The sequence below is a fragment of the Chrysemys picta genome, chromosome 2, assembly GCF_011386835.1.
Source record: "Chrysemys picta bellii isolate R12L10 chromosome 2, ASM1138683v2, whole genome shotgun sequence".
NCBI lineage: Eukaryota > Metazoa > Chordata > Testudines > Emydidae > Chrysemys > Chrysemys picta.
This window is the reverse complement of record NC_088792.1, coordinates 242,403,940-242,429,579: the sequence shown is the minus strand read 5'-3', so window position 1 is coordinate 242,429,579 and position 25,640 is coordinate 242,403,940. Positions and strand designations below refer to the sequence as shown.

The window sequence follows — 25,640 nt, the reverse complement described above, 5'->3', positions numbered from 1 at the left end:
GGAATCGCCCAGAGTCAGAGGGCCGGAGGACGTCCAAGGCTTTTCTCCTGGAGTGGAGAAGCTTCTCCTCGCTGCTGGCCAGGGTGGCTGAGCGATTACGGTCTTGACCTCTACAGCCGAGAGGCCTGTCCGTCTACCCATTTTAATCCTACTTCTGGCTGGCCTTTGCTGCTTCCTTTTGACTAGTTGGTGGAAACCTTCAAGGAGCTGCTGCTTCCCTTTAACCTGCCCGCCTCCCGCTTCTCCCTCCGCCCACCAAAACCCCACCATCAAGCAAAGCCACCATCACTCCTGGAGGACCCCATCTCACCCCAGAAGATGCTGATTTTACTCTTGGGAGAATTCTGCGCCACTGCGCAGGCGCAGAATTTAGGTTCCCTGCAGATTTCTTTACTTCCCCGCTGAAGAATGACTTAGTGACAGGGAAGCAAAGGGAAGCCAGAAGAGCGGTCATGCGACCCTCCCCAGCAGTATGTTTCGGGTGTCTAGGGCAGCCAGCAGAGAGGTGAATCACAGTGGGAGAGGGGGTGGGACTCGGGAAGACCCGGCTGGTGGATCCTACCCTGCGCTGGGCTCAGCTGCTAGTCCTGGCTGGACTGGGGAGGACGGAACTTCCAGTGGGCATGAGCTTATCTAAAGCCTTCGTAGAAGACCTGGCTCAGGGTTTTGTGCGTAGCAGAGCAGCAGCCTCGCTGCCACCTATGGAAAGTGGGCCCTTGACCCAAGACTCTCTCCCTTTCCCCAAGAGCTGTGCTCCGGGTGGCCCTTCAGCGGGATGCCCAAGGTACCCTCAGCGCAGGGTTGAGGTTGGGAGAACCGGGCCCATTGCGTCCAATGGGTTGACCTGGTGGCCCCAATGCTTTCCAGCCGGGCTGTCCCCCAAAGCAGACGCCAGTGGGGATGCTGCTCCCTGCCAAGAGAAGCCATGGTGGAAGGCTTAACAGTCGAGCTGCGGGAGACCCTGAGAGGCTCGATAGTTGTCCTCTGGAGGCTAACTTGCGGCCCTCGGAGCTGCAGGTCCCGGGACCCCACCCTCCCAACTAGTGGGTCATAGGCAGTCCCCCAAGCCCGGAACGCTGCTATGAGCACAGGAGCAGGAGCACTCTTCCACAGGACCAGCGGCACTCTACGCCTTTGCTTTGGATTTGGAGATTTTTCCCAAATTCTGACCCGGGGGGTCCAGTTTCACCTCCCCTGGACTCCAAGCCGCCGGCCGGGCACTCCGCAGCTAGGCAAGCACACCCAGAGAGACAACTTCCTAAGCAAGCGTAGCATTTTCTGAACCCTGTTGAGATGCTGTTAGCTGGGTAGTTATCCAAAGCGAGAGCGCCGGAGCACGCCCAAGACTTCTTGGGAGTAGCGGTTGGGCCAGAGTTACCCGCTCACCAGAATGGCCGAGCAGTTAAGGCATTAGACTCAAGTTCTAATGGGCGTGAGCCTGCATGGGTTTGACTCCCACTTCTGGTAGGCCCCTGCTGCTGCTACCCTTGGACCGACTGGTACACAAATTCAGGCTGCTGCTTCTCTTTAACAAAGCCCTCTGGCGTCCTGCCCTCCTGTGCCCCTCCCCCAAATTAACAAGTACCTAAGAAAAGCCAAGCGCCTTGCGATGGGTTTGATCACAGAGACCCCCTGGGGACTGTCACCCCACAGGCTGAAAATACCTCTGAGCCCATTTCCCCTGCCAGCTTGGGACCCCAGAACCCTGTCTTTTTGAGCCAGACACGCTACTCAGCTGCAACACAGACCCAGGGTCTGACCCATGCCCCCAAAGCTGCAGACTTTAACCAAAACTGCTCATGTCCTGTGAGACTTCATTACTCATTGGCTGGCACCCACGTATACAGGAAGGCTTACAAGTAAAGAGAGCCATTTACAACCAAGTGTCCTGGTCAATGGGAGCCATCAAGATTCTAAACCACCATTAATGCTTTGCTTAACTACACTAGGACTTCAGAGTAATACTTCATATTTCTGGCTTCAGATACAAGAATGAGATTCATACAAATAAGATGAACACACTCAGTAGATTATAAGCTTTGCAATGATACCTTAGAAGAGACCTTTTGCATAAGGCACATTTCAGTTACATTATATTCACACCCATAAGCATATTTCCATAAACATATGGAGTGCAAGCTCACACACCTCACCACTGGGGGACATCAGGCCCAGCCACAAACTGCTACCCAGGCCCCAGTAAGAGTTGAACTTATGACTCCTCGTTTATGAGGCCAATGCGCTAACCCCTGTGCTATGGAGCCAGTCCTCATCTTTTATGGCTGAGTGGTTAAGGTATTTGACTCAAATTCTAATGGGCGTGATGAGGTCCTCCAGGACTGATGGTGGTTTTACTTGATGGTGGGTTTTTGGTCTGGTTGGCAGAGGGAGTAAGTTAGCCTCCAGAGGCCGACTCTCGAGCCTCTCAGCGTCTCCCGCAGGTCGACTATTAAGCCTTCCGCCATGGCTTCTCTTGGCAGGGAGCAGCGTCCCCACTGGCGTCCGCTTTGGGGGACAGCCCAAACAAAGAAATATCCATTACAGTAAGTGTGCAAGTCCTAACAGATTTGTGGACAGGTTCACAAGCCATCTGTTATGTGTATGGTACTGCAAGAAGGTTCCTCATTTTTCTACTGGCTTTACACAGTGTGGGAAAATGGGAGGGATATAAATATTTATTCCTTTCTGACAGGTTGCTAGAGAAAAATAACTGCCCATGACTCTGCATTGAAGACTGAATATTTTCTACTAAATATTCTCTTCAGCCCTTCCTCATTCCTTGTACTCTTGTATCCTCACTGAAGTTCAACAGCAGTAAACTTCTTTGGAACCACTGCAGAAAGAGAAATATTCATTACAGCTTTAAAGCTGGATTCTGCACTGCATCCCAGCCACTTCCAGTAAAATCAGTGGGATTGCTCCGGCGATAAGTTATCACAACATTTGGCCACAGTACAGTTTGCTGAATATGAATATGTAGATTAAAGAGTATATATTCTGCACAAGCAACAACCTGCGTTTTCCAGACTCCTTTCTATCTAACCACATTAAGTATAGGTTGGAACACAGGAATGTCCCATTAAATACATGCCAAAAATGCTTATGCAAAATTATAAAGTGGTAGAGAAAACTGTTGGTCAAAGGAGATTGAAAGAAAGTATTTAAAACTAGGGCATAATACCTATCCTTCTCTTTGTGTGACAGAAATAGTTATTCCCCCCAAAATCTTTAAGATAGCGTAATTAATTACATTAATTAAAACTATACTATTAGAATGGTACAGTTATAACAAGAAACCAGAATTTGATAGTGATAAATTTCAAATTTAAGCTTAAAATATATTTGAAGGTCAGGAAATTAGAAGGCTGTAGTTCAAAAACCTTAAAAGCCAGAAAAACTGAAATTGCTCAGATAAGGTTCCAACATAAATCTTAACTCTACTTCATAAACCTCCCATGACCTCGTTTTACTGGCAGAAGCAGCTTTCTAGGTGGCACTCAAAAATGTAGTTGTTCCCTGTTGAGTATAAAAATTGCAACAATCTGGCACTTTGTTTCAATGATGATATAACCTTTCAGACTACACAAAGTACTAGGGGATACTCAGGCTTGTCTTACAAACATGCACTAGGTTATTATAGTTATTTATCTTTGTTGTGTATCTGGAGCGTGAATTCTCTAGACAATGCTGGGAAGGTGAATATGACAGAGCTGGGTATCCAGTGCATAGCTGCGTGGTAGACTGGATCTTGTGTGTATCGTCTGGGAAGGGTAACGTGAGACCTTGGGTTAATGTTACAGCCATGTTTAGCAGTTAGGGTTATTTTCTCAGCCAGGACAAGATGTTGCATAGTCACAACATTCTGTAGAAACTGGACTCTTGGCATAAATAACTACTCTCTTTAATAGGTAATGATTCTGCTTTCATAAACTGAGAAAAAGGCAATTTAGCTCCACCATTAGTTCTGGTTTGTGGCTACTGAAGTCAGCAGTTTCCAGAACTTTAATTTTCATGGGTTTTGTAGACACATTTTCATTATTTCACCCCTCACTCTCCAACTCCGACTATGACAACACACAAAAGAAAAACACATACTTTCCATGAAACTTGAAAAAGTTTAATTAAAAGTTTAGTAACAAGCATTTATCTGAGTTAAACAGAAAACAAGTAAACTAACATATAACAAGATAATCTCAGTGGGGTTTTTTTGAAGCCAGTTAAGAGGATATGTTAATAAATAAAATCTAAATTAGTTGGTTTCTCTGTACGTTTTAGAAATGCCAATTCTGTACTGTACTTTACTCTCACAGATCTTGGGAGACAGACCTGTCCTCGCTTACAGACAACCCCCCAACCTAAAGCAAATACTCACCAGCAATCACACATCACTGAACAAAAACACTGACCCAGGAATCTATCCTTGTAACAAAGCCCGATGCCAACTCTGTCCACATATCTATTCAAGTGACATCATCATAGGACCTAATCACATCAGCCATACCATCAGGGGCTCGTTCACCTGCACATCTACCAATGTGATATATGCCATCATGTGCCAGCAATGCCCCTCTGCCATGTACATTGGCCAAACCGGACAGTCTCTATGCAAAAGAATTAATGGACACAAATCTGACATCAGGAATCATAATACTCAAAAACCAGTGGAGAACACTTTAACCTGTCTGGCCATTCAATGACAGACCTGCGGGTGGCTATCTGACAACAGAAAAACTTCAAAAACAGACTCCAATGAGAGACTGCTGAGCTGGAATTGATATGCAAACTAGATACAATCAACTCAGGATTGAATAAGGACTGGGAATGGCTGAGCCATTACAAACATTGAATCTATCTCCCCTTGTAAGTATTCTCACACTTCTTATCAAACTGTCTGTAGTGGGCTATCTTGATTATCACTTCAAAAGTTTTTTTTCTCTTACTTAATTGGCCTCTCAGAGTTGGTAAGACAACTCCCACCTGTTCATGCTCTCTGTATGTGTGTATATATATCTCCTCAATATATGTTCCACTCTATATGCATCCGAAGAAGTGGGCTGTAGCCCACGAAAGCTTATGCTCTAATAAATTTGTTAGTCTCTAAGGTGCCACAAGTACTCCAATTCTGTACTGGAAATTAATATAATTTAAGATGAACAGCAAAACAAACTCAGTAGTATCTGACTTTTAAGCTCCTCTTTAGTTTAATATTTCTTTGTATTTAATACAATAAACCAAATACAGCAGGTCCATACCAAGACAAACGAAATAAAAATAATCACAAGGCCTGAGAGGAGCAAAAACTAAATATTGTAAGAGAGAACTGTTCACAGAAAAAAAAATCACTAAAATCAAATAGAACAATATACTTGTAGCCATTTTTAACACACAATACATCTAGGTGTGAACATCAATACACATTGAAAATTTTAATTCATAAGAAGAATAAAACAAATGATGAAGTATTCTAATACCAAGTCTTAAAAATGCATGCAAAATATTACAGATGGAGGTCTGTTCAGGTTTGTAGCAGAAACTCAAGATGAGGAGAGAGAAAAATCATCACACTTTCTGCAGAGTAATAATTAGACAATTTTCAGTAAATACTGTAAAGTAAATGAGATGATTTGAGATGGATTACAGCTATTCCTGGGAAGGCATGTGATAGAAAGAAAGGCAGCAACAATCTCAGTCCTTGAGATTGCAGCTTACTGAGACAGTGTCTAATGCCGACCCATCTACTTGTTTGTTAATAGCCTCCAAACAGCTCCCTATGTCCTGTCCACTTTAAAATTAAATTAATGGAGATATCCCATCTCCTAGAACTGGAAGGGACCTTGAAAGGTCATTGAGTCCAGCCCCCTGCCTTCACTAGCAGGACCAAGTACTGATTTTGCCCCAGATCCCTAAGTGGCCCCTCAAGGATTGAGCTCATAACCCTGGGTTTAGCAAGTCAATGCTCAAACCACTGAGCTATCCCTCCCCATTCTTACTGCACTGACTACAGGCCTGGTTCTATTCCTGGAGCCTGTCTCTATCGTATTGTCACCAAAAGGCCACCACCATCTCCGTCTCCTGTTTGGTCTCTTGGTGTCTCCCACTTATGGATTATCTGGATTACCTGTTTTAATGTCTGCAATGTACTTTACTGGGAGTGGATCCTTCTGTTCATGCCCTTTTGATCAAGATTACAGGGGGGTGTTTGGGTTTTAGATGTACTCCTCTCTCTAAGAGGTTACCTGTGTGTTTTCTCCTCAGAGATGGGACTGTGTGAAATTTAGACACACACGGCATCCTTTCCCTAAAATGCGATTTATTAAAAACTAGACAGAAAATAATTTAACACAAAATAAATAGTTGTCTCAACATACCCAGATTTATCTACGGTGAGAGCTAAATTAGGTAAGGCCATGTCTATACAGATGTAAGCAGAGTCAGGATGAGCTCTACCCTGACATCTGGTGGTGAATTATGGCGAGTGTGGAAAAGAACTCCAGGGGCTGATCTTGTTTGCATAGGCACACCCACTCGCCTGGCATGAAACAACAGCAACTCAAAGTGGTTACTTTGGCTGGTGTGGGATCCCCAGTTTCTTTGTTATTGGGGCAGGAAGAATAAAGTTTTGTTACCCTGATTCTGTGAATCAAGGGCAGTGAACCTGTTGTATGACAGAAGGACTGAGTGAGTCCATCACCATTACCTAAGTAGCACTTGCTTGACAAGGGGCATGGGTTACAAAACCCAGTGAATAGAGAGAGGAGGGGGGGGGGGGACAGGTATTTGTACCTGATGGTATGGCCCCCTCCCCGAGGGGTTGAAACACCAATTGCACTACCTTCTCTCTCCACTGTTGAATGTCAGAGCTAACTTTGATTCCATTAGAAGTCTAATTACAGACTGCTGAGCTGAATTCACTTTGGGCCAATGGTGCACTAGCACTGGGGCTCCCCTACTATGAGCTGAAATCACAAAAGAGCTGAGATCACTGAGGCTGTGTTAACTAGTGGGGGAGCCTGAAGCTATATTGCTAAGTGGCTGGTGAAGCAGCTAGCAGAGTGGAGCCTCATGGGGACGGTTGGAGCGGAGCTGAGCGACTCACAGGTCGGTGAGCAGGGTGGAGCGGCTGGAGAAGCAGCGAGCAGAGCAGAGCGGAGCCTTGTGGGAGCGGCCCAAGGAACGGCTGAAGTGGAGCAGAGCTGAGTGGCTCACAGGTCGGTGAGCAGAGCGGAGCAGCTGCCAGAGCAGTTCGTGGACGGCGTGAGCGGCTCATGGGACAGCTGGTGGAGTGGAGTGGCTGGTGGAGAAGGCTGCGGCGGAACCCCACGGAGAGGCAGCCGGTCGGCCTTGGATCACGTAAGGTGCCCCTTATCACCCTGCGTGCCTTCCCCCCCCCCTGCTTGAACTCTGGGGCTGCACTGACCAGGGACAGAGACTTTGGGGGGTTGTTGGACTTTGGGGACTTTGGTGATCCTTGGGTTGCTGGACCCAAGAGACTTTGGGGGGTTGTTGGACTTTTGGGACTTTGGTGATCCTTGGGTTGCTGGTTTCAAGAACCCAAGGGAAAGGACACAGCCCAATTTGCTGGGGTGAGTTTTTTGCTCATGAAGCCTGTTTGTGGTGTTTTTTCCAATTTAACGCTGATGTTGTTTACCTCATGTTATTAAACATTTTCTGTTACACTCAGACTCTGTGCTTGCGAGAGGGGAAGTATTGCCTCTTAGAGGCGCCCAGGGGGTGGTATGTAATTGTCCCAGGTCACTGGGTGGGGGCTCGAGCCGGTTTTGCATTGCGTTATTGAAACGGAACCCCTAGATACAGAACCCGGCCCTTGTTGCTGCCAACTTAGATGGGCAGAAGGGTTACACAGGGATACTCAGGCAAGCAAAGATGAATCAACAAAAGATGTGAAGTTAACGTGACTAAATTAAAGGTATTAAGCTACAGTGAACTAAGGCCTCTTTAGAATGAAAGCGCAGGGGTTTAACGTGCTTTAAGATGTGAGTCTTTCTCAGCTTCCATTACAGAAAAAAACATAAAAAGTTTATATGATCCAGACAGCAAGCTCTAGGTTATGACCATCTTATCATCATTCTCATTCCCCCTTCTGGGATAATGCCTATATATGGAGACCAGTTTGTCCTGCTGTCACAGTGTCTCTCAGCTGTTAGTCCTAGATCTTGTTTTCAAGAACAACTATACTCAAACCATCCTAGTATAGACACAGCCTATATCATGGGAATCTTGAGTAGGAGAAAGTAGATTATATTATCTCTGTATTTGGCACTGGTAAGACTGCTGCTGGAATACTGTATCCAGTTTTGATGTCCATAATTCAAGAAGGATGTTGATAAATTGAAGAGAATTCAGAGAAGAGCCACAAGAATGATGAAAGGATTGGAAAATATGCCTTCTAATGTAAGACTCAAGGAGCGCAATCTATTCAGTCTAAAAAAGAGAAGGCTAACTGGTGACTTGATCACAGCCTACAAGTATCTTCATGGGCAACAAATAATAGATAATGGGCTCCTCAATCTAGCAGATCCAATGGGAAAAGCCAATGGCTGGAAATTGAAGCTAGACATTTCAGACTGGAAACAAGCCATAATTTCTTAGCAGTGAGGGTGATTAACAATTGGAACAACTTATTAAGGGTTGCAGTGGATCCTCCACCACTGGCAATTTTTAAATCAAGATTGGATGTTATTTTCAATACATATGCTCTAGTTCAAACAGGAACTATTTCAGGGGCCTGTGTTATGCAGGAGGTCAGATTAGATGATTACAATGGTCCCTTGGAATCTGTGTGTAACCCACACACTTCCTGGGTATGGTGTTCTGTCCCATTTTGTGGCACTGAGACCACTTAGAGAGAGATTAATGAGTTTGCTCTACAGCTTTAGCTAAGAGCCAACACCGACAGACTCCAGTCGTCATCGGGGGGATCGAATCTGGGACTGGTGGAGCTTAATGCATGAAACTCTACTGCATGAGCTAAAAGCCACATGGCTCTTAGCTAAAGCTGTAGAACAAACTCATTAATCTCTCTCTCTCTCTCTCTCTGCCACTAGATGGGACAGAACACCACACCCAAGAGGTGTGTGGGTTACATATGAAAAAAATGTTTTTGCCAATATGGTTTATACTGGTTTCCTGAATGAAATAAGCTATACCAGCACATTTTATGCTGGTATAAAGGTGTCTATTTTAGGGCTTTTGCCAGTATGAAATGTCATTAAAGAATTCACACTGCTAACTGATATTACTATACAAGCAAATATTTCTTAACATACTCACAAAGGATTTATCAGTCTGTGGATAGATGTTCCATGGGGCTCACAACTGCAATTTCAAACACGGCTTGTAAAATTCAGGCTCAGCTATGGATGTACTGGTTTTGATGATGACTGGGCCATTTCGTTTTAATGGCCCTATTCAGTGTGTTTGGGAAATGTGTTTACCCCATGGGGTCTAGTCTGTCTGGGTTTAGTTGCTTTCTAAAACAAACTTCCCTCCATTAACTATCATTTTGGTGGGGCGGACAGCACTACCTATTATAAAGGTTGCCTGACATTTCCCATTATAAGAGCCCATAACTTTGTTAAATTTAAACTGTTTGTGTTGAAATTTTTCATGCTGGGTGTCTGCCCCATGCTGAATCTTTTGGGAAAATATCACCTAAGGTGTTTCAGCCATTTCTGAGAACCAGGCTAGGGAAAAAATATGTTGTTGTGTCCATGTTAAGATATTCTGGTAATCTTTTCTTTGCCAAGCTCCTCCCCCTGCTTTGGAGTAGGGACTTGAAATTGTCAGAGGGGTAGCTTTTGGGTCAGGGATATGTCCTTTTGAAATCCCCTTGAAAAATCAGCACAAATATAGTCAAATTATAAAAATTGAAGTTCACCCATCCTAAGTAGAGACGATGCACTAAATGAAGCAGGGGTCCTGCGGGGGAAATAAGTAAGTGATGATGTAAGTAAAGACTATCATAATGCATATGCACAAGATGATTGAATTAAGGTTCCACAGGTAACATTAATTCTGGAATTTCCTAGCTTTTGAGTGCTTGACTTTGCAACTGTGATACTGATTTTTAAATGTAGTTGATATGTAATAGATTTTATGAATGAAGGACAGACTTTCATATTCTGTCACAGAAACACGTTCACATTTGACACTGGGTAATTTATTTAACCCCTCTATGTTTCAGTTTTCCCATCTGTAAAAAACAGATATTTACCTACCACACAGGGTAGTTTTAATAACTGTTAAATGTTTTGAGCCCCTTTGATGGAAGGCACTATAGAAGTAGAAAGCATTTATTGTTAATGTATTATAATGCCTGTTTCTTTAAAAAAACCTAATAATCTGTGAAGTACAGGTTATACTGACATTTGATACAAGTTGTTCTTGCAATACTTGATTAATCATCTTCACACATTAAACATCAAAAAACCAAAGAAGGCTTTGTCTTCTGAATGACTAATCCAATATTCCTGAAGCGTTTCACTAGCGAGTAAGGTCAGGTCAACTTCATAACAACACACCATGGAATAAGGGAAATGAATGCTTCTGAAGCCCCTACAATCATTGACCTTATCTGAGAACAGATAGAGAAAATGGGGAAAGGAAAGCATGACTATCTCAGAGAAGAAATGAGAAGTAATGAAAATGACAGGATGCAGCTCAAAAGAACTATAGGGTATTTTGATGGGGTAAATTTTATTATAGGCACCATAGTAGGTGCAGGGATCTTTGTGTCTCCCACAGGAGTGCTAAAATACTCCTTACTTAATGTGGGTGTTGCGCTATGCATCTGGACTGCTTGTGGAGTAATATCGCTGATGGGAGCCCTCTGTTATGCAGAGCTGGGGACTGCCCTACCATTATCTGGAGGAGAATACAGTCACATAAAAAGAGCGCTTGGATCCCTACCTGCTTTCATCTTTATCTGGACCGCGATGTTTACCAAACCAGCATCAAATGCTACTCGAGCCTTGTTATTTGCCGAATATGCTACCCAACCTTTCTATGGTGTATGCCCTGCACCGGAGCTACTAAAGAAATGCTTGGCTTTGACAGTTATTTGGTCTCTGGGAATTCTGAATGGCCGAAGTGTCAAAATGGCTACTTGGGTTCAAACTGTTTTCACAGTACTGAAGATGATGGCATTATCTGTAATTGGCATAGGAGGCATTGTTCTGCTGGTTAGAGGAAGAAAGGAGAATTTAGTAAGGTTTGAGAATGCATTCAGCTCAGAGATTCCTGATGCCTCACAGATTGCTGAAGCTTTTTTCCAGGGATTATATGCATATGGCGGTTGGTGGTCCCTCAATTACATGGCAGGTATATCATTTAATGTTGTGGCCAGCATTCTTACATTCCTCAGATAATGTTATTAGAGCTTGTCTCACAATGAGAACAATTTAGCCTGTAAAGACATTTATATTAAAACACTGATAGTATTCAAGGTTTATGTCTGGTTGTGTTGTAAAGGTGCATTGTCTTCTTTCATGCAGCTTGTTTGCATAATGTGCATTTACTGTCTCCAGAACCAACTGCATATTTAAAGAAGACTTATGTGGAAAACAAAAGGTTTAGTTTAAAGCTATATGCAAATAGAATGTGTGGACCTAAAACAGTGATTTCCCCCTTTCTCAATGCTATTGCAATTATTTGCAAGAGGGTATGCAGAGCAGAGTGCGGATGTCAAGACTGAGTGCCTTCAGCCACCCAGGGCACATACCAAAAGCCTACTAATGCACACCCTTGAATTGCTTATTTTGACAAGTGCATGAACTATTTCATTTTGCATTGCATTCAGAAACAATACTTTTAACAATATCAATTTTGATTTACATAAGAGGTAATCATTTCACTGGGAAAATAATTCTTAGTAGAGAATAAAGGAAAGAGTAAAGGAATAGAGTAAGGCAAATGTTATAAACATCTTTTCTGTGCCCTTTTTAATATATTCATTTCAAAACATTAAAGAAGCCCTCCTAGTTTTTGGTTAGTCATTTGGTTACTCCACTTTGCATGTTATATTTAATAATATGAGCAATTATTGCAAGCTTTTATGATAGGTGTTCATGATAACGTAGACTATCATGAACACTGGGACTACTCGTATGAATAAGAGTTTTGCAGAATCAAACTGGGTACTTCAGTTTTTGTCCTTTAGTCTTTAACATTCCCTTCCAGTTTTATCCTTTCTTATGTGTCAAACATTAAACAAACTAAAAGTAACAAAAGTTAATGGAAAGAAGAAGATCATTTAAAATGAGTTAATGTTTTAAAAAATGACAGTGTAGAAAAACTTATTTCTAGCTTGAGAATATGCTATAGGCAAAAGCCTTTTTTTCTCCCCTTTTGGTAAAAAAAAGTCAGTAGCATTTTAATTTTTAAATCACATTCGGACATTTTTAGCATTACATAAAACTATACTTTTTAACACAATACAATGCAATTTTTTTCATACTGTACTAATTTGTTTGGATTCAATTACTACTACTGCAATACAACATATTACCCAACAGTCAGAAGCTGCAAATGCGGTGGACCTACATCTCAATACTTTTTGACACCGAATTCTCTTCTTTTTAAACAAAGATTTCTACCCTGTCTGCCAGGAGCCAATGAATTCGATCTGAGATGAATGCCAGGCCTATCGCTAATGAAACAAAAGTTGGGAGATAAAAATTAAAAGTGGGGGTTCTAGGCATCCTGCCCTTCAATAGTTTAAAATACCAAAGACAATTTGCTACATTTTACAAGATTTTAAACAACAAACAGAGATTTGAGGAAAATAAAAGACAGCTTACCCTTCTCCCGCCACTGTCAATAAGAGGCCACCTCTACCTCTCTCACCCTGTTTGGTCCTTTAGAGTTGCCTGCTTATATGCTTTTTTGCAGCTCACTTCAGTGGGAGTAGACCCTTCTGTCCATGCCCTTTTGACAGATGAAAATGAGTTGTCTAGAGGTTTCAGTAAGTCTTTACTCTTTAAGCCCCTCTTGACAAAGATACCTGGGTGGTGGTTGTTTCAGAGATGGGACAGGGTGAAATTTGCACACAGAGAGCAGGTCTTTCAATAAAACAAGATTTAATAAAAATAAACGGTTGTCTCAACATACCCAGATTTACACTTAGTTAGGGCTTGGTAAGGCTTTTCAGTTTGTTTACTTTGTTGGACAGCACTTTGTATATACTGTATTTCTGACCAGCTCTATTTAAAAGTAGTTACAGGTGTCACCAAGTACCTCCGCCAATTTTCATGGTTTCACAGTCAATGTTTCTCTCTCCCCTGTTACCTTATGAAACATTGCCACAAATTTACTCCTTACTCCTATCAGGTTTGTCAGGGAAGCACTCTTTTGAAAGCAATATTGTGAGTATATTTGTTTTATTAAATAATTTTCTAAATTATATTTTTTCAGAAGAGATGATAAATCCTAGTAGAAATATCCCCTTGACTGTGATGACTGCACTTCCTGCAGTGACTTTGTTTTATTTACTTGTAAACATATCGTATCTGACAGTTCTGACGCCTAAGGAAATTGTCTCCTCAGGTAAGGATATAAGGCTGATGAATCAAAAGGAGAGCTAATCATTACAACTATTTATCTGTGTCCACCCTGTTGGGGTCACTTGGGTCTAGCTGAATTCAGGGTTTACATATTGCAAGGCACTGGACTTTGAGTCAGGAGATCTGGCTTCTGTTCTGAGCCCTAAGGGTATGTCTACACCAGGGGTCGGCAACCTTTCAGAAGCGGTGTGCCGAGTCTTCATTTATTCACTCTAATTTAAGGTTTCGCGTGCCAGTAATACATTTTAACGTTTTTAGAAGGTCTCTTTCTATAAGTCTATAACATATAACTAAACTATTGTTGTATGTAAAGTAAATAAGGTTTTAAAAATGTTTAAGAAGCTTCATTTAAAATTAAATTAAAATGCAGAGCCTCCCCGGACCAGTGGCCAGGACCCGGCAGTGTGAGTGCCACTGAAAATCAGCTTGTGTGCTGCCTTCGGCACGCGTGCCAGAGGTTGCCTACCCCTGGTCTACACTGTAGCTGGATGTGAACCTTCAGCTTGGGAAGACAGACTTGTGCTAGTGGGGTTCAAGCTAGCATGCTAAATATAGCAGTACAGATGTTGTGGCTTGGGCTGGAGCTTGGGCTCTCAAGCCTAGGGTCTTGGGTGGGCTTGAGAGCCTGAGCTGCAATGTCCATACTGCTATTTTTAGTGCGCTAGCTCTAGTCACTCTAGTGTGAGTCTGTCTGCATGGGCTGGGAGACTTGCTTCCAGCTATTATTTAGACATACTTTAACATAGACTTCCTATGGGGCTTTGAGGAAACTCCTTGGGGGGGCTTGTGTACACATAGAAGTTGCCACAGTTTAATTTAAATCTCTTTAGTAAAACTGGAGTTGTTGTAGCTATGTCAGTCCCAAGATATTAGGGAGTCAAGGTGGGAGAGATAATATCTCTTATTGGACCAGCTTCTGGTGGTGAGAGAGACAAGCTTTGAGCTTACACAGAGCTCTTCTTCAGCAAGAAGACCAGGTCTTTGGCTCTCTATGCTTTAGCTCACTACCTGTAATATTAGGACTATACTCCCTACCTCACAGGTGCGGTATAAGGAAAAACTTATTAATGTTTGAGCAATGAGCACCAAAGAGAGAGCCTACAAATAAATAAAACAAAATGGTCTTATTATAGGCCTTTTTAGGGGTTAATTTTCAGAACAAATGTCCTGGTTCTGTAGGAGGCTCTATACTAAAAGTGCCACGAACCTAGAGTCTCTCATCTTCCATTGGATTGTAGCTGCTATAGCAAGTCCAGGAAGAATTGTATTCCTCATTGTGATAGTCCCTTTTCTGTTCTAATCAGCTTCTTATACTGTGTACATCACTATAGTATCTGAGTACCTTATGCCCTTTGGCTGTTGGCCCAGTAAATAGCAGTCCCTTTGCACAAGCATGGGCAATAGCGAATTTTCAAGAGGTGCTAGGAAGTAGCCCTTCACATTTCTTTGCGGAGTCCCACAATGGGATAGATCAGGGGTTCTCAACCTTTTTCTTAGTGAGGCCCCCCCAACATGCTATAAAAACTCCATGACCCACCTGTGCCACAACAACTGTTTTCTGCATATAAAAGCCAGAGCCAGCGTTAGGGGGTAACAAGCAGGGCAATTACCTGGGGTCCAATTCCATAGGGGGCCCTGCAAAGCTAAGTTGCTCAGGCTTTGGCTTCAGCCCCAGGTGGCAGGTCTTGGAGCCCTAGGCTTCAGCACCGTGCCACATGACTTTAGCTTTCTGCCTTGGGCCCCAGCAAGTCTAACATTGGCCTTGCAATGCAGACCCCCTGAAACCTGCTTGCAGCTCCCCGGGGGGCCAGAGGCTCCTGGTTGAGAACTACAGGGATAAAGGATTAGATAATCTGTGCACTGATGAATCATCTGGCCTGTCCCCACCCCCTGTATACTGCCACACAGGAAACTCCTTCAGTAGCAGTCCATGTCATATAGGGGGCTAACACATTTGTTCTCCCCGCCGTGCCCTGATCCTGCTTCTGCCTACTTGTAAATAGTGTGGTTTCACTATACACGGCCAGGGAACCCTCTGTACCCCCTAGTTCTTACTCACAAACTGGTTCCATTGAGTTGTCATCAGTTCAGTAAGACTGTTGGGACACCACACCCAGTGTTTAATGACATTTTGTTTCCTTGCAGTTGCTGTGGCAGTCACTTGGGCTGACAGAGTGATTCCCTCCGTTGCTTGGGTCATTCCTCTCTCCATTGCTGCCTCAATATTTGGTGCCCTCAACAGCAGCATGTTTATATTAGGACGATTAAGTTATGCTGGAAGTCAGTCAGGACACTTGCCTGTTTTAATATCCATGCTTAACGTCCACTATTGGACTCCGGCACCGGCCATGATTTTTTCAACCATCATTGCATCCATTTTTATTATCCCCGTTGATCTAATTACTTTAACAAATTACTTTGGATTTTCTGTATGGCTTATGATTGGACTGACTTGTGCCAGCCTGATTGTACTCCGATACCGGGAACCTAATCTACAGCGACCATACAAGGTAAATGGAAAAAGAGTTAAAAGTTGTAACATTTTATCTTGGATCAAAGGGGTAGCCGTGTTAGTCTGGATCTGTAAAAGCAGCAAAGAGTCCTGTGGCACCTTATAGACTAACAGATGTATTGGAGCATGAGCTTTCGTGGGTGAATACCCACTTCTCTGGATGCATGTAGTGGAAATTTCCAGAGGCAGGTATAAATATGCAAGCAAGAATGAGTCAGGCTAGAGATAATGAGGTTAGTTCAATCAGGGAGGATGAGGCCCTCTTCTAGCAGTTGAGGTGTGAACACCAAGGGAGGAGAAACTGTTCAGGATTAAACAAAGACTGTGAATGGCTAGCCAACTACAAAAGCAGTTTCACCCACGAAAGCTCATGCTCCAATATGTCTTTTAGTCTATAAGGTGCCACAGGACTCTCTGTTGATTTTATCTTGGGTTATGTTTAACACTGGGAAAAAATTCCTGAACACCTAGTTTGTGAATAGCAATTGTAAATGGATAGTTTGCAATTCATTTTTAGATTAAGCTTTGAGTTACTCTTTTTGCTGACATAAACCCAGGCAAAGGGGTGGCAGGGCAATTAATTGTGCTTGCAATATGGCAAAGAATGCTTAGTTCTCTTGCATTTAATGCATAAAATGACAAATGTCTATTTTTGATTCCTCTGTTTGTTTCTTTTGCAGGTGTTTTTACCAGTTGCATTTGCGATGGTGGCAGTTTCTTTGTTCTTAATCTTGGCTCCTATAGTCTGGTCTCCCAAGATGCCGTATATCTATGCCCTTCTCTTTATGTTGGGGGGCCTTCTGGTGTACCTGCCTTTTGTACATTTTAAATTACATTTTGATTTTGTTGACAAAATTACTTGTTACTTACAGCTACTGTTGGAAGTTTCTCCTGCTGATGTATTTGCTGATGGTAAATATGAGTAATAGCAAATGTTTAAACCCTATACTGTATTGCTAACAGCCAATAGAAGTTATTTTTTAACTCAAGTGGTCACAGTCATGGAGTTAAGCATGTACTTAAGACTCTGATTCAGGAAAACATCTAGGCCCAGATTTTTAAAGGTATTTGGGCAACGCTGACTGACTATCAATGAGATTTAGGTTCCTAAGTGCCTAAATCCCTTTTGAAAATAAGTTTTAGGGTTTGTCTACATGGTGCATTAGTTCACACTAGAGGGATGTAAATTCTAGTGTGCACTAGTGTGTTGTGGGCTAACTGGCCCATGTGGACCTGCTAGCATGCATTAAAAGTTCCCTAGTGTTTGTTAACATAGTCCCCGTAGAAATGGAATTTACATCTCTGTACTGTGGGTTAACTCACAGTCTAGTCAAGCCCTTAGACTCCTAAATCAGTTTGGCATAATTTGCAATGCAGAGTGCAGCAACACCTAACTACCTTAAAAATCTGAGCGTTAAGCATATGCTTACATTTAAGACTGTGAAAAGTCCCATTGGGATTAAAAATTATAATCTCAGGCAAGAAATAGTCTCTCTGGACTTCTCATAGTCTTAAAGTTAAACACGTGCCTAAGGGCTTTGCTAGATTGGTGTCAGAGCATTCAGCACCTCGCATGATAAAGTCTTTTATATATAGAGAATCTCTTTCAAAGTGATAAAATCTGTAAAGGCAGAAAAAAGTGTTTGTGTTTGCCCACTTGAACAGTAGCAAATCTAAACTGTACTATTAACTGAATACATGTCAATATGATCATATATACATTAGGGATCCTGTGTAAAGTAAATTGTAGAGTAAATTGATGTTTTGCTTATTTTTAGTATTAAGTAGCTTGTATTCTAGGGCTTTGGGGTTTGAATACTTTGTAATTTTTTTTTCATCTGTGCTTGCTTGAATTGATTAAAAACGTTGAAGAACATAACCTTCTTGCCTGACACTATGTTTTTAATCCCAGAAAGAACCTACAGCGAGCGCTTGGCTGTCTCAAAACAATACATGCAAATGTACAAACGATATCTTATTAAATATTAGATAAGGCATAAGAGAATTGTACTGTTCAATTAATATGTTTTTGGTGTACCATACCAAGTCATATTTCATGGGGAAAAAAGGAACAATTTTCCAGGATTATTACTTAGGCCCCAAGCGTAGGAGCCAATGAATTACTTTATTCTCATAAATGGGCCATGATGTATCACAGTCTCCCCTCCTGGTGAAGTGAGGTGCTTGCATCATGAGAGTCCCAGGCTCAGGGTGATGTGGATGAATCATCTTGGGTGATATAGTTCAGCTGGGGAACCTTGCCCATATGGAAGCATGGGGACATGAGGACCAAAATACAGTTCCCATGAGTCACTGCAGGAGGATATCCAAATCAAAATATTTAAGGTTTTGGGAGTTTTGATGACGCTCCCCCCATCAATATTTTCCATCAAAAGCAGACCCTTCACAAATTTCTTTTTGTCAAAAAACAAATATTCTATTAAAAACAGTTTTGACAGAAATGTTTCAACTAGTGCTATGCAAAATACACACCATAGCATCTGTAAAACCCTGGTTTAACATCAAAAAAGGAGAAAAAATTCCAATAACATGGTATAAGACAGCTTAAATATTAATGTAACTACTGAGAAAGCAATATGAAAAAGAGACTATTGACCTTTGCTGAGTGGTAACAGATTTGAGGTCCTTGTCTGTTAGTTTCCCATTGGAGGAGAAATCAGTGGCACAGAATCAGTGTATTTTCTTAGTGTAGCTTGTTCATTTGCAGAATGTTCATGTCTCCTGTTTTCTGGAACAGAGGTGTTCACAAACGACACAGAGGCAATGTCTTCTTGCAGAAACCTCAGCTCAGGCACCACTGCCAATCACTAAGGAGCAGCTGCCTTGGGTTTCTGTCTCTCATGGACTTTATTGGAATCTGATTGCTTAAATACACTGTTCCCCTTTCCTGCCTCAGCTGCCGGTTTTACACCTAAAACAAAACCCTAATCCAAGGCTCCTGACCTAGGGTGACATAGCTACAAATCTTCCTTTTGTGCAGCACCTCTGCAACACAAGGGAACCTCAGAAAACATTTATTTGCCCATCCTGAGAGTGCTTTAAACCCACACAATCCCTATTGTGACCATCTGGGTTTGATTACTGCATGAGGTTCCTTTAATTCTTTCTATGGAAAGTTTAATCCTGAGTGCTTATACACGAATGACTTATACAATGCATGACACTAGCACCTGTTATCACAATACTTTTCTTTCTTACACTGAAAAGTCAATAAAAGTATTCCAATAGACTAGAGAAAGCAAAGTAAAATTTACTTTAATTATTCAAATTCAAGTCCCCACATTAAAGAGACACCTGTCAGCATTTTCTGAAAGAAGCTGAGATCACTGTCTTCTTTGGGCCTCTGTCCTGATACCTGATCTCACTAAGGATGTTCACTTTTTTCAAAGAGATAAAATGTGTGCCTAGAAAATCTAGCAGATCTAATAAGAAGCACACAAACAAACAGTCATGTTGTCCTTGTCCACCACTTTGCACAAAGACACTACCACAGACCACTAAGCTTCAGATTTCAGAGTAGCAGCCGTGTTAGTCTGTATCCGCAAAAAGAAGAACAGGAGGACTTGTGGCACCTTAGAGACTAACAAATTTATTAGAGCATAAGCTTTCGTGGACTACAGCCCACTTCTTCGGATGCATATAGATGCATCCGAAGAAGTGGGCTGTAGTCCACGAAAGCTTATGCTCTAATAAATTTGTTAGTCTCTAAGGTGCCACAAGTCCTCCTGTTCTTCTTTAAGCTTCAGATGACATTGCAGAGATGTCACATCTCCTCCTGAATGCTTCAGGTCCAGCTACTCCTCTAAAGGAACAGGCCCTGTAATTAGACACTTAATTATTAAGCATTACTTCTACAGTATCATACATGTGCATAGAGTTTTATATCTATATAAGAGACATGATTCTTGCCTCATAGAAATAAATGAGCTTACTTTTTCATTTAAGCAAAATTCCATTTACTTGGATATGACAGGTCTGCTTGGACCTACTGCTTGAAACAAACAGGGTCTCAATATCAACCTTTCTATTAGAAGGGCTCTCATCATGTTCCTGAATACTTCAGGTAACTATGGTTCCTAGATTTTTCTTGTGTGTGTCAAGATACAATGGAGCATGATAAGAGTATATGATCTAAATGAGTTTTGGTTCTTCCAGAATGGAGTGATTTGTATCTTTTAAGACAAAGTTTTTGTCTTCAATTAATTGGTTAATTAAGAGACCCAGTTCTGACACCCTACTGAACCAATATAATAACAGCATATCATTTTAGTAGCTAAATCCACTGAAACAATGGGAACAAATGGGTGCTCAGCAGTTTTGAAAATCAGGACATTCTTTTAGGCACCCAAATATGGATTTAGGAGTCTAAACTTAGGTATACATTTAAAAAAAATCTTGGCCATACTTTTTAATAGTGGCAATAAATTTACTGACTACTATATAGAAGTTAGATAATAAATTTACTCTCATTATTATAAACTTTGCCTTTGCAATGGCTTCCATTTTTCCTTGTTATAAAAAACAAAACAAAACAAAACAGGGTGTTTGACATGCGTAGTCAGAATTCTCCTCCTAGTCAAACCAGTAAAACCAAAGACTTCTCTGGGAGTCTTTGCTGACTCATATGGCTGTAACTAACAACTCCTTTGGCAGTGTTCCTTATTTTGCATCAGGTCATATCATCTTTTGCAAAGGAAATACTGAAGCCAGTACAGGGTCTGAATAGGGGGGAAAGGATTATTTTCAACCATATTATACATGGTTTGTATTTAGGTATATACAGTCCATACACATTCTAGTAATAATTTGGGATTTCAAACCTTTTGAAAAGCATTTCAGAACATATTTAAGTGAATAGATTTTGTGTATGCGCACACACGCAATATAGCTGTGTTTTTAATACATTTTTATTTTATTCTTACCTTAGATAGTGCTCACCAGTGCATCCACTAGATGGCTCCATGCTAACATATCTGTCATTACAGGAACTGTTGGATTACAGAATGTTACCTAAAATAAATAGTTTTACATAGTATCCTATTACAGAACTTACACTGGTATAAGAAATTCAGTTCTCCAGCAGATAAAATTTTTTGAAGCTAGAATGAGATAGAATTGACTGTGTGCAAAACTACTTAAAATACAAGAAACTGTTTGCTTACTCTAGAAACCATTGTAAGTGGTTTTTGAATAATTAATTTTAATTTAATTGAAAGAGGCCAAAAATGAAAATATACACTGAAAGGCCCCCACAGTTTCCTTATGTAAAGCCCAAGGTGTACAAAGGAAGGGGGCATGAGGCATGGGTAAAAGATTTTCAAACACTGTAGGAAGAAAAATCTCATGCAAATAAGGGGTGAGGTAAATCTGTTTGAGGATAGTGAAACCTGCTGCTTCTTAAAAATGAGACAGGAACAAACAATTTAATTCAGCGGAGCCATCAGAACAGTATTTTCGTTCTTATTATTTAATAAGAAAATGTATTTCACAGACTCAGCTAAATTTTAGTTGGGGTAATTTTTATTTTAAGGATTGAACACAGGTGAGTATTAAAGAAAAGCATGGATGGCCTTGAGGTCAAAGCACTGACTTGGCAGTTTAAAAAATGTGGATTTGGTGCTTGGCTGAGTTACAGTTGTCCAGTGTGTCTTTGTGCATGTTACTTTTTTAACTCTGTGTCTCAATTCCCAATCTGTAAATTGTGGTGTTGTGAGAGGAAAGAAAAATAATGTTTATGAGATGCTTTGAGGCTATGTCAATGGGAACCATATAAGTTCAAAAATAGAGGTTAAGGCCACGGTTCATCAAGATACTCAAGCAAATGTATAATTTTAAGCATATAAACAGACCCTTCTTAGTCAATGGAGATATTCCTGTGCTTAGAAGTTACGTACAGGGGTGAAAGTAACTTAAAGGACTTACCAGTACGCAGGGCGGCTGGGGTCCTGTGTGGGGGTGTCTCTGGGCCCCTGGAAGGGGCGGGGCCTTGGGCAGAAGGGGAGGGGCTGGGGCCAGACTGGCCCAGCCAGACCTTCAGCGCTGCCCGGCCTGTGCTGCCTGGGGCTCTGGCAGTGATTTAAAGGGCCCGGGCCTCCGGCCGCTGGTGCAGTAGTGGCAGCGGCTGCTGGGAGTCCTGGGCCCTTTAAATCACCGGGTCCCGGGACAGCTGCCCCTTTTGCCCTCCCAGCCCATCAGCGACCCTGCCAGTATGGTCGGCTGTGTACCGGCGGCCACTTTCTTCAGTACTGGACCGGCTTACTTTCACTTCTGCTTATATACATATTTAAGTACCGTAATGAACGGAGAACTAAGCAAGTAGATATGCTATCCAGTCCATTTCTGGGTGACAGTATCATGTAACAATTAGCATTACAAAGCATGAGCCTGGAGGCTGAATGATTTCAACCACCTAGAAGTACAAGACTCATTCTGAAATGCTGTGCCTGCAGTTCATTGTTGCTAGTATGAAATAGAAAGCAGACATAAATATAAAGACTGCACCATTCTGAATGTTATTTATTGATAGAGCTATTTGTGACACTCATCACTAACCTCAGCATCCACATAACTGTGTTTGTAGTCACTGCACACCAGGTCCTCCTAACCCAATCTTTGTGTTTGTTATCATCCCTTATTGTATGTTGTCTTACATACTGATCTGGACACTGACTCTACGTAGGTGGATACCTATGACCTTAATGGGGTCTGTTGTAGTTGCAAAGTCAGAGCCTTAAACTGTAAATTCTTTCTGAGTTGGATGTTGTATTTAATTTCTCTTTAGAGCACCATTCACATTTATGGTACTGTAATACTAATAAAAATAGATTTTCATTCACATATGTCTAATGGGACCAGTAATACTTCTCCTCATTAAGACTGCAGCCAACTGATCTGTCCCTGAAGGGTCTAACCAGAGACCTAAGAAGAGGAGCTGAGAAGAATTCCTGAGAAGAGCTGAATTTATCACTCACACCTTTGCCTCTTTCAAGATCTCCCATAAGATTGCTCAGAACTTCCCATTATAAGATTCTGGTGTCAATTGCTTATAACTTTGCCAAACTTGAACTGTTTGTGAGAAAATTTTCCATGCCAGCTGTCTGCCTCAGGCTGATTTTATTTTAAACGCATCAGCCAAAATGGTTCAGTTGTTTCCAAGGATGATGCTAGGTGAAAAATACATTGCTTTGCAATGTTAAAAACTTCTGGTGACCTTTTCTTTGAGATGCTCTAGTTTCCCCTTGTTTTGGAGCAGGAACTTGAAAATTGGCAGCTGGGTGTCCTTTGTGTCAAGGATGTGTCTAATGCTGTTTCTGTAAAAATCCACCTAAATTTGGCCAAGTTATAAGCCTTTGAATAATCTCAATGTGCACATGCTGAGTAGAGACATCTTAGAATTCATTAGCTAAAATCTCAAAAGCCCCTGCTCACTGCACACGCTTCATCCCCTCACTACTGCTGACTAAAGCTGGGCAACATTTTTCAGCTGAAACATTTGCTTTGTCAAAAATGCAGATCCAGTGACACAAACATTTTGTGAGTTCATGTCAGTTTTGCAGAAATGTTCATGTAAAAATTCAGAAAAAGTTGAAATATTTCATTTAGACATTTTTGAAATGTAACATTTCGATTTTTCAGTTCAAAATAACATTTTTCCCCCTGAAATTGCCTTCAATTTTATTTTCAAAGTTCAGAAACGTAAAAATACAGCAACAACATCCCAGCAACTTTTTGGAATTGTGAGTGAACTGAAAAATCAATTATTTTCACAGCTCTAGTGTTGACCAGACTTCACATAAACCATCCCTGTGGTGGGACCAGGTACTAGAACTGAGAGCAGGAAGACAGTATCTCCTATGTTCTCTGTGTTTCCCCATACCTCAAATACAGATGGGGAAAGAGCTGGCTCAAGAGGAATACTCCTGGGGGAATTCTGCACCACTGCGCAACACAGAATTTTGCAGAATTAATGTTCTGCACAGAATTTCATTTTTTCCCACAGAATTGGTGCTGCAGAGCTGCTGCCCACTGCTAGGGACTGCTGGACCCATCAGACCCTGGCTCCCCAGATCATAGTGCACCTGTGTGGGAGGCCTGGGCTGGCTGTGGTTCCCGGAACGCCCTGAAAAAAGGAGGCAGTATGGATCGCTGCCCTGTAGTGAGTGGAGCGCCTGGCCTAGTGGGGATGGATTCCTTGTGGGTCTGCATCCTCTGGCTGCCTGGCCTGAACCTCATCTGCCCTGGGATGAGAGCAGGCTGGGGAGACCTGGCTTTCGCAAAGTGTGAGGAAGGGTGGGGCTGTAGCGTGTTCCCCTGTGGCAGAGGCAATGCACGGGGGGGGGGCATTTTGGGGTCACATGCCCCCCCAGATTTCTGCCAGGGTTTGCCAGCCCTGCTCAGTCACATGGTGCTGTCATGCCCCCTCCCTGAGCGGCAGCTGCTGGAGCTTGCAAACTGCACCCTGTGGGGAGAGGCAGGAGCAACAGCTGAGAGCTGCAAGGAGGGACTGCTGCTTTCCAGGAGGGAGATGGAAATTAAGGGCGGGGGCCTGCCTGAGGAGGCATGACTCAAACTGTTTCTGGGGCGGTTGAACCTTTATATTGTGGATTGGGCACGGGTGTCTGGGTTGTGGAGGGGAGCTTGTGCAACTCCCTCCAACACACCTGAAATACCTCCTCCCAGTACACACATGCCCCTTCAGCACCCCCGATACCCCCTCAAACATCCCCAGCACCCCCCTCAAACGCCCCCCAAAGACCCCTTCCAGCACCCTCCAAATACCCCTCCTAGTAAACACACTCCCTCTAGCTCCCCCCAAATACTCTCTCCCAGTACACACAGACCCCTCCAGCATCCCCCAAATACTCCCTCTAGAACCTCCCAACTGTGCCCTGCTCCAACTCTCTCTCCTCCTGGCAGTGGGAACTTGAAATATGGGAACCCTATAGGGGCAGGGTGAAAAAACAGGAATCCACTAAACGACTGGAGGGGCAGTTTTCCCCCAAGATGTGCCCAGCTGGCATGTGTGTCACACCCAGACTGAGGTACTTGACAAAAGCATAACAGAGAAACAGGAACCGGGTTGTCGCATAGGCGCTGAATCCGTGGGTGCTCTGGGGCTGGAGCACACACTGGGGAAAATTAGTGGGTGCTCTGCACCCACCGGCAGCCAAGCTCCCTGCCCTGCCCCACCACCTCATCTCCTCCTCCGCTGTCACCTCCGCCTCCTCCCTGCGTGCCACATCTCCACTCCTCCCTCCCTCCCACCACTTGCCACTGCCAAACAGCTGTAGCAAGCGCTGGGAGGGAGGGGGGAGGAGCGGGAATGTGGCATGCTTAGGGAAGGAGGTGGGGAAGAGGCAGGGCCGGGGCGGGGATTTGGGGAAGGAGTCGAATCGGGGCAGGGAGGGGGTGGAGTTGGGGTGGGGACTTTGGGGAAGGGGTTGGAATGGGGACGTGAGTGGGGGCGGAGTTGGGGCAGGAACTTTGGGGAAGGGATTGGAATGGGGGCGGGAGGGGACAGGGAAGGG

At 42.8% G+C, this 25,640-nt stretch overlaps 2 protein-coding genes and 1 non-coding gene across 3 annotated transcripts in view; 2 read left to right on the top strand and 1 right to left on the bottom strand.

The window, feature by feature from the left end:
* The window catches only part of LRRCC1 (leucine rich repeat and coiled-coil centrosomal protein 1), a 54,061-nt gene extending 41,199 nt beyond the window's left edge, over positions 1–12,862 (bottom strand). The window contains exon 1 of the mRNA XM_065585856.1: positions 12,819–12,862. The gene's annotated coding sequence lies outside the window, so the exon portion shown is untranslated. The remainder of the gene's footprint in view (positions 1–12,818) is intronic.
* On the top strand, positions 1,385–1,467 carry TRNAL-CAA (transfer RNA leucine (anticodon CAA)). The gene has a single exon. It is a non-coding gene; the product is annotated as a tRNA-Leu (tRNA).
* On the top strand, positions 10,464–17,971 carry SLC7A13 (solute carrier family 7 member 13). Its single transcript, XM_005299518.4, has 4 exons — positions 10,464–11,340; positions 13,432–13,563; positions 15,726–16,090; positions 16,773–17,971. The coding sequence occupies exons 1-4, from the start codon at positions 10,614–10,616 to the stop codon at positions 17,016–17,018; spliced, it is 1,470 nt and encodes a 489-aa protein (XP_005299575.3). The 5' UTR covers positions 10,464–10,613; the 3' UTR covers positions 17,019–17,971.
* The last annotated feature ends 7,669 nt before the right edge of the window (positions 17,972–25,640 follow it).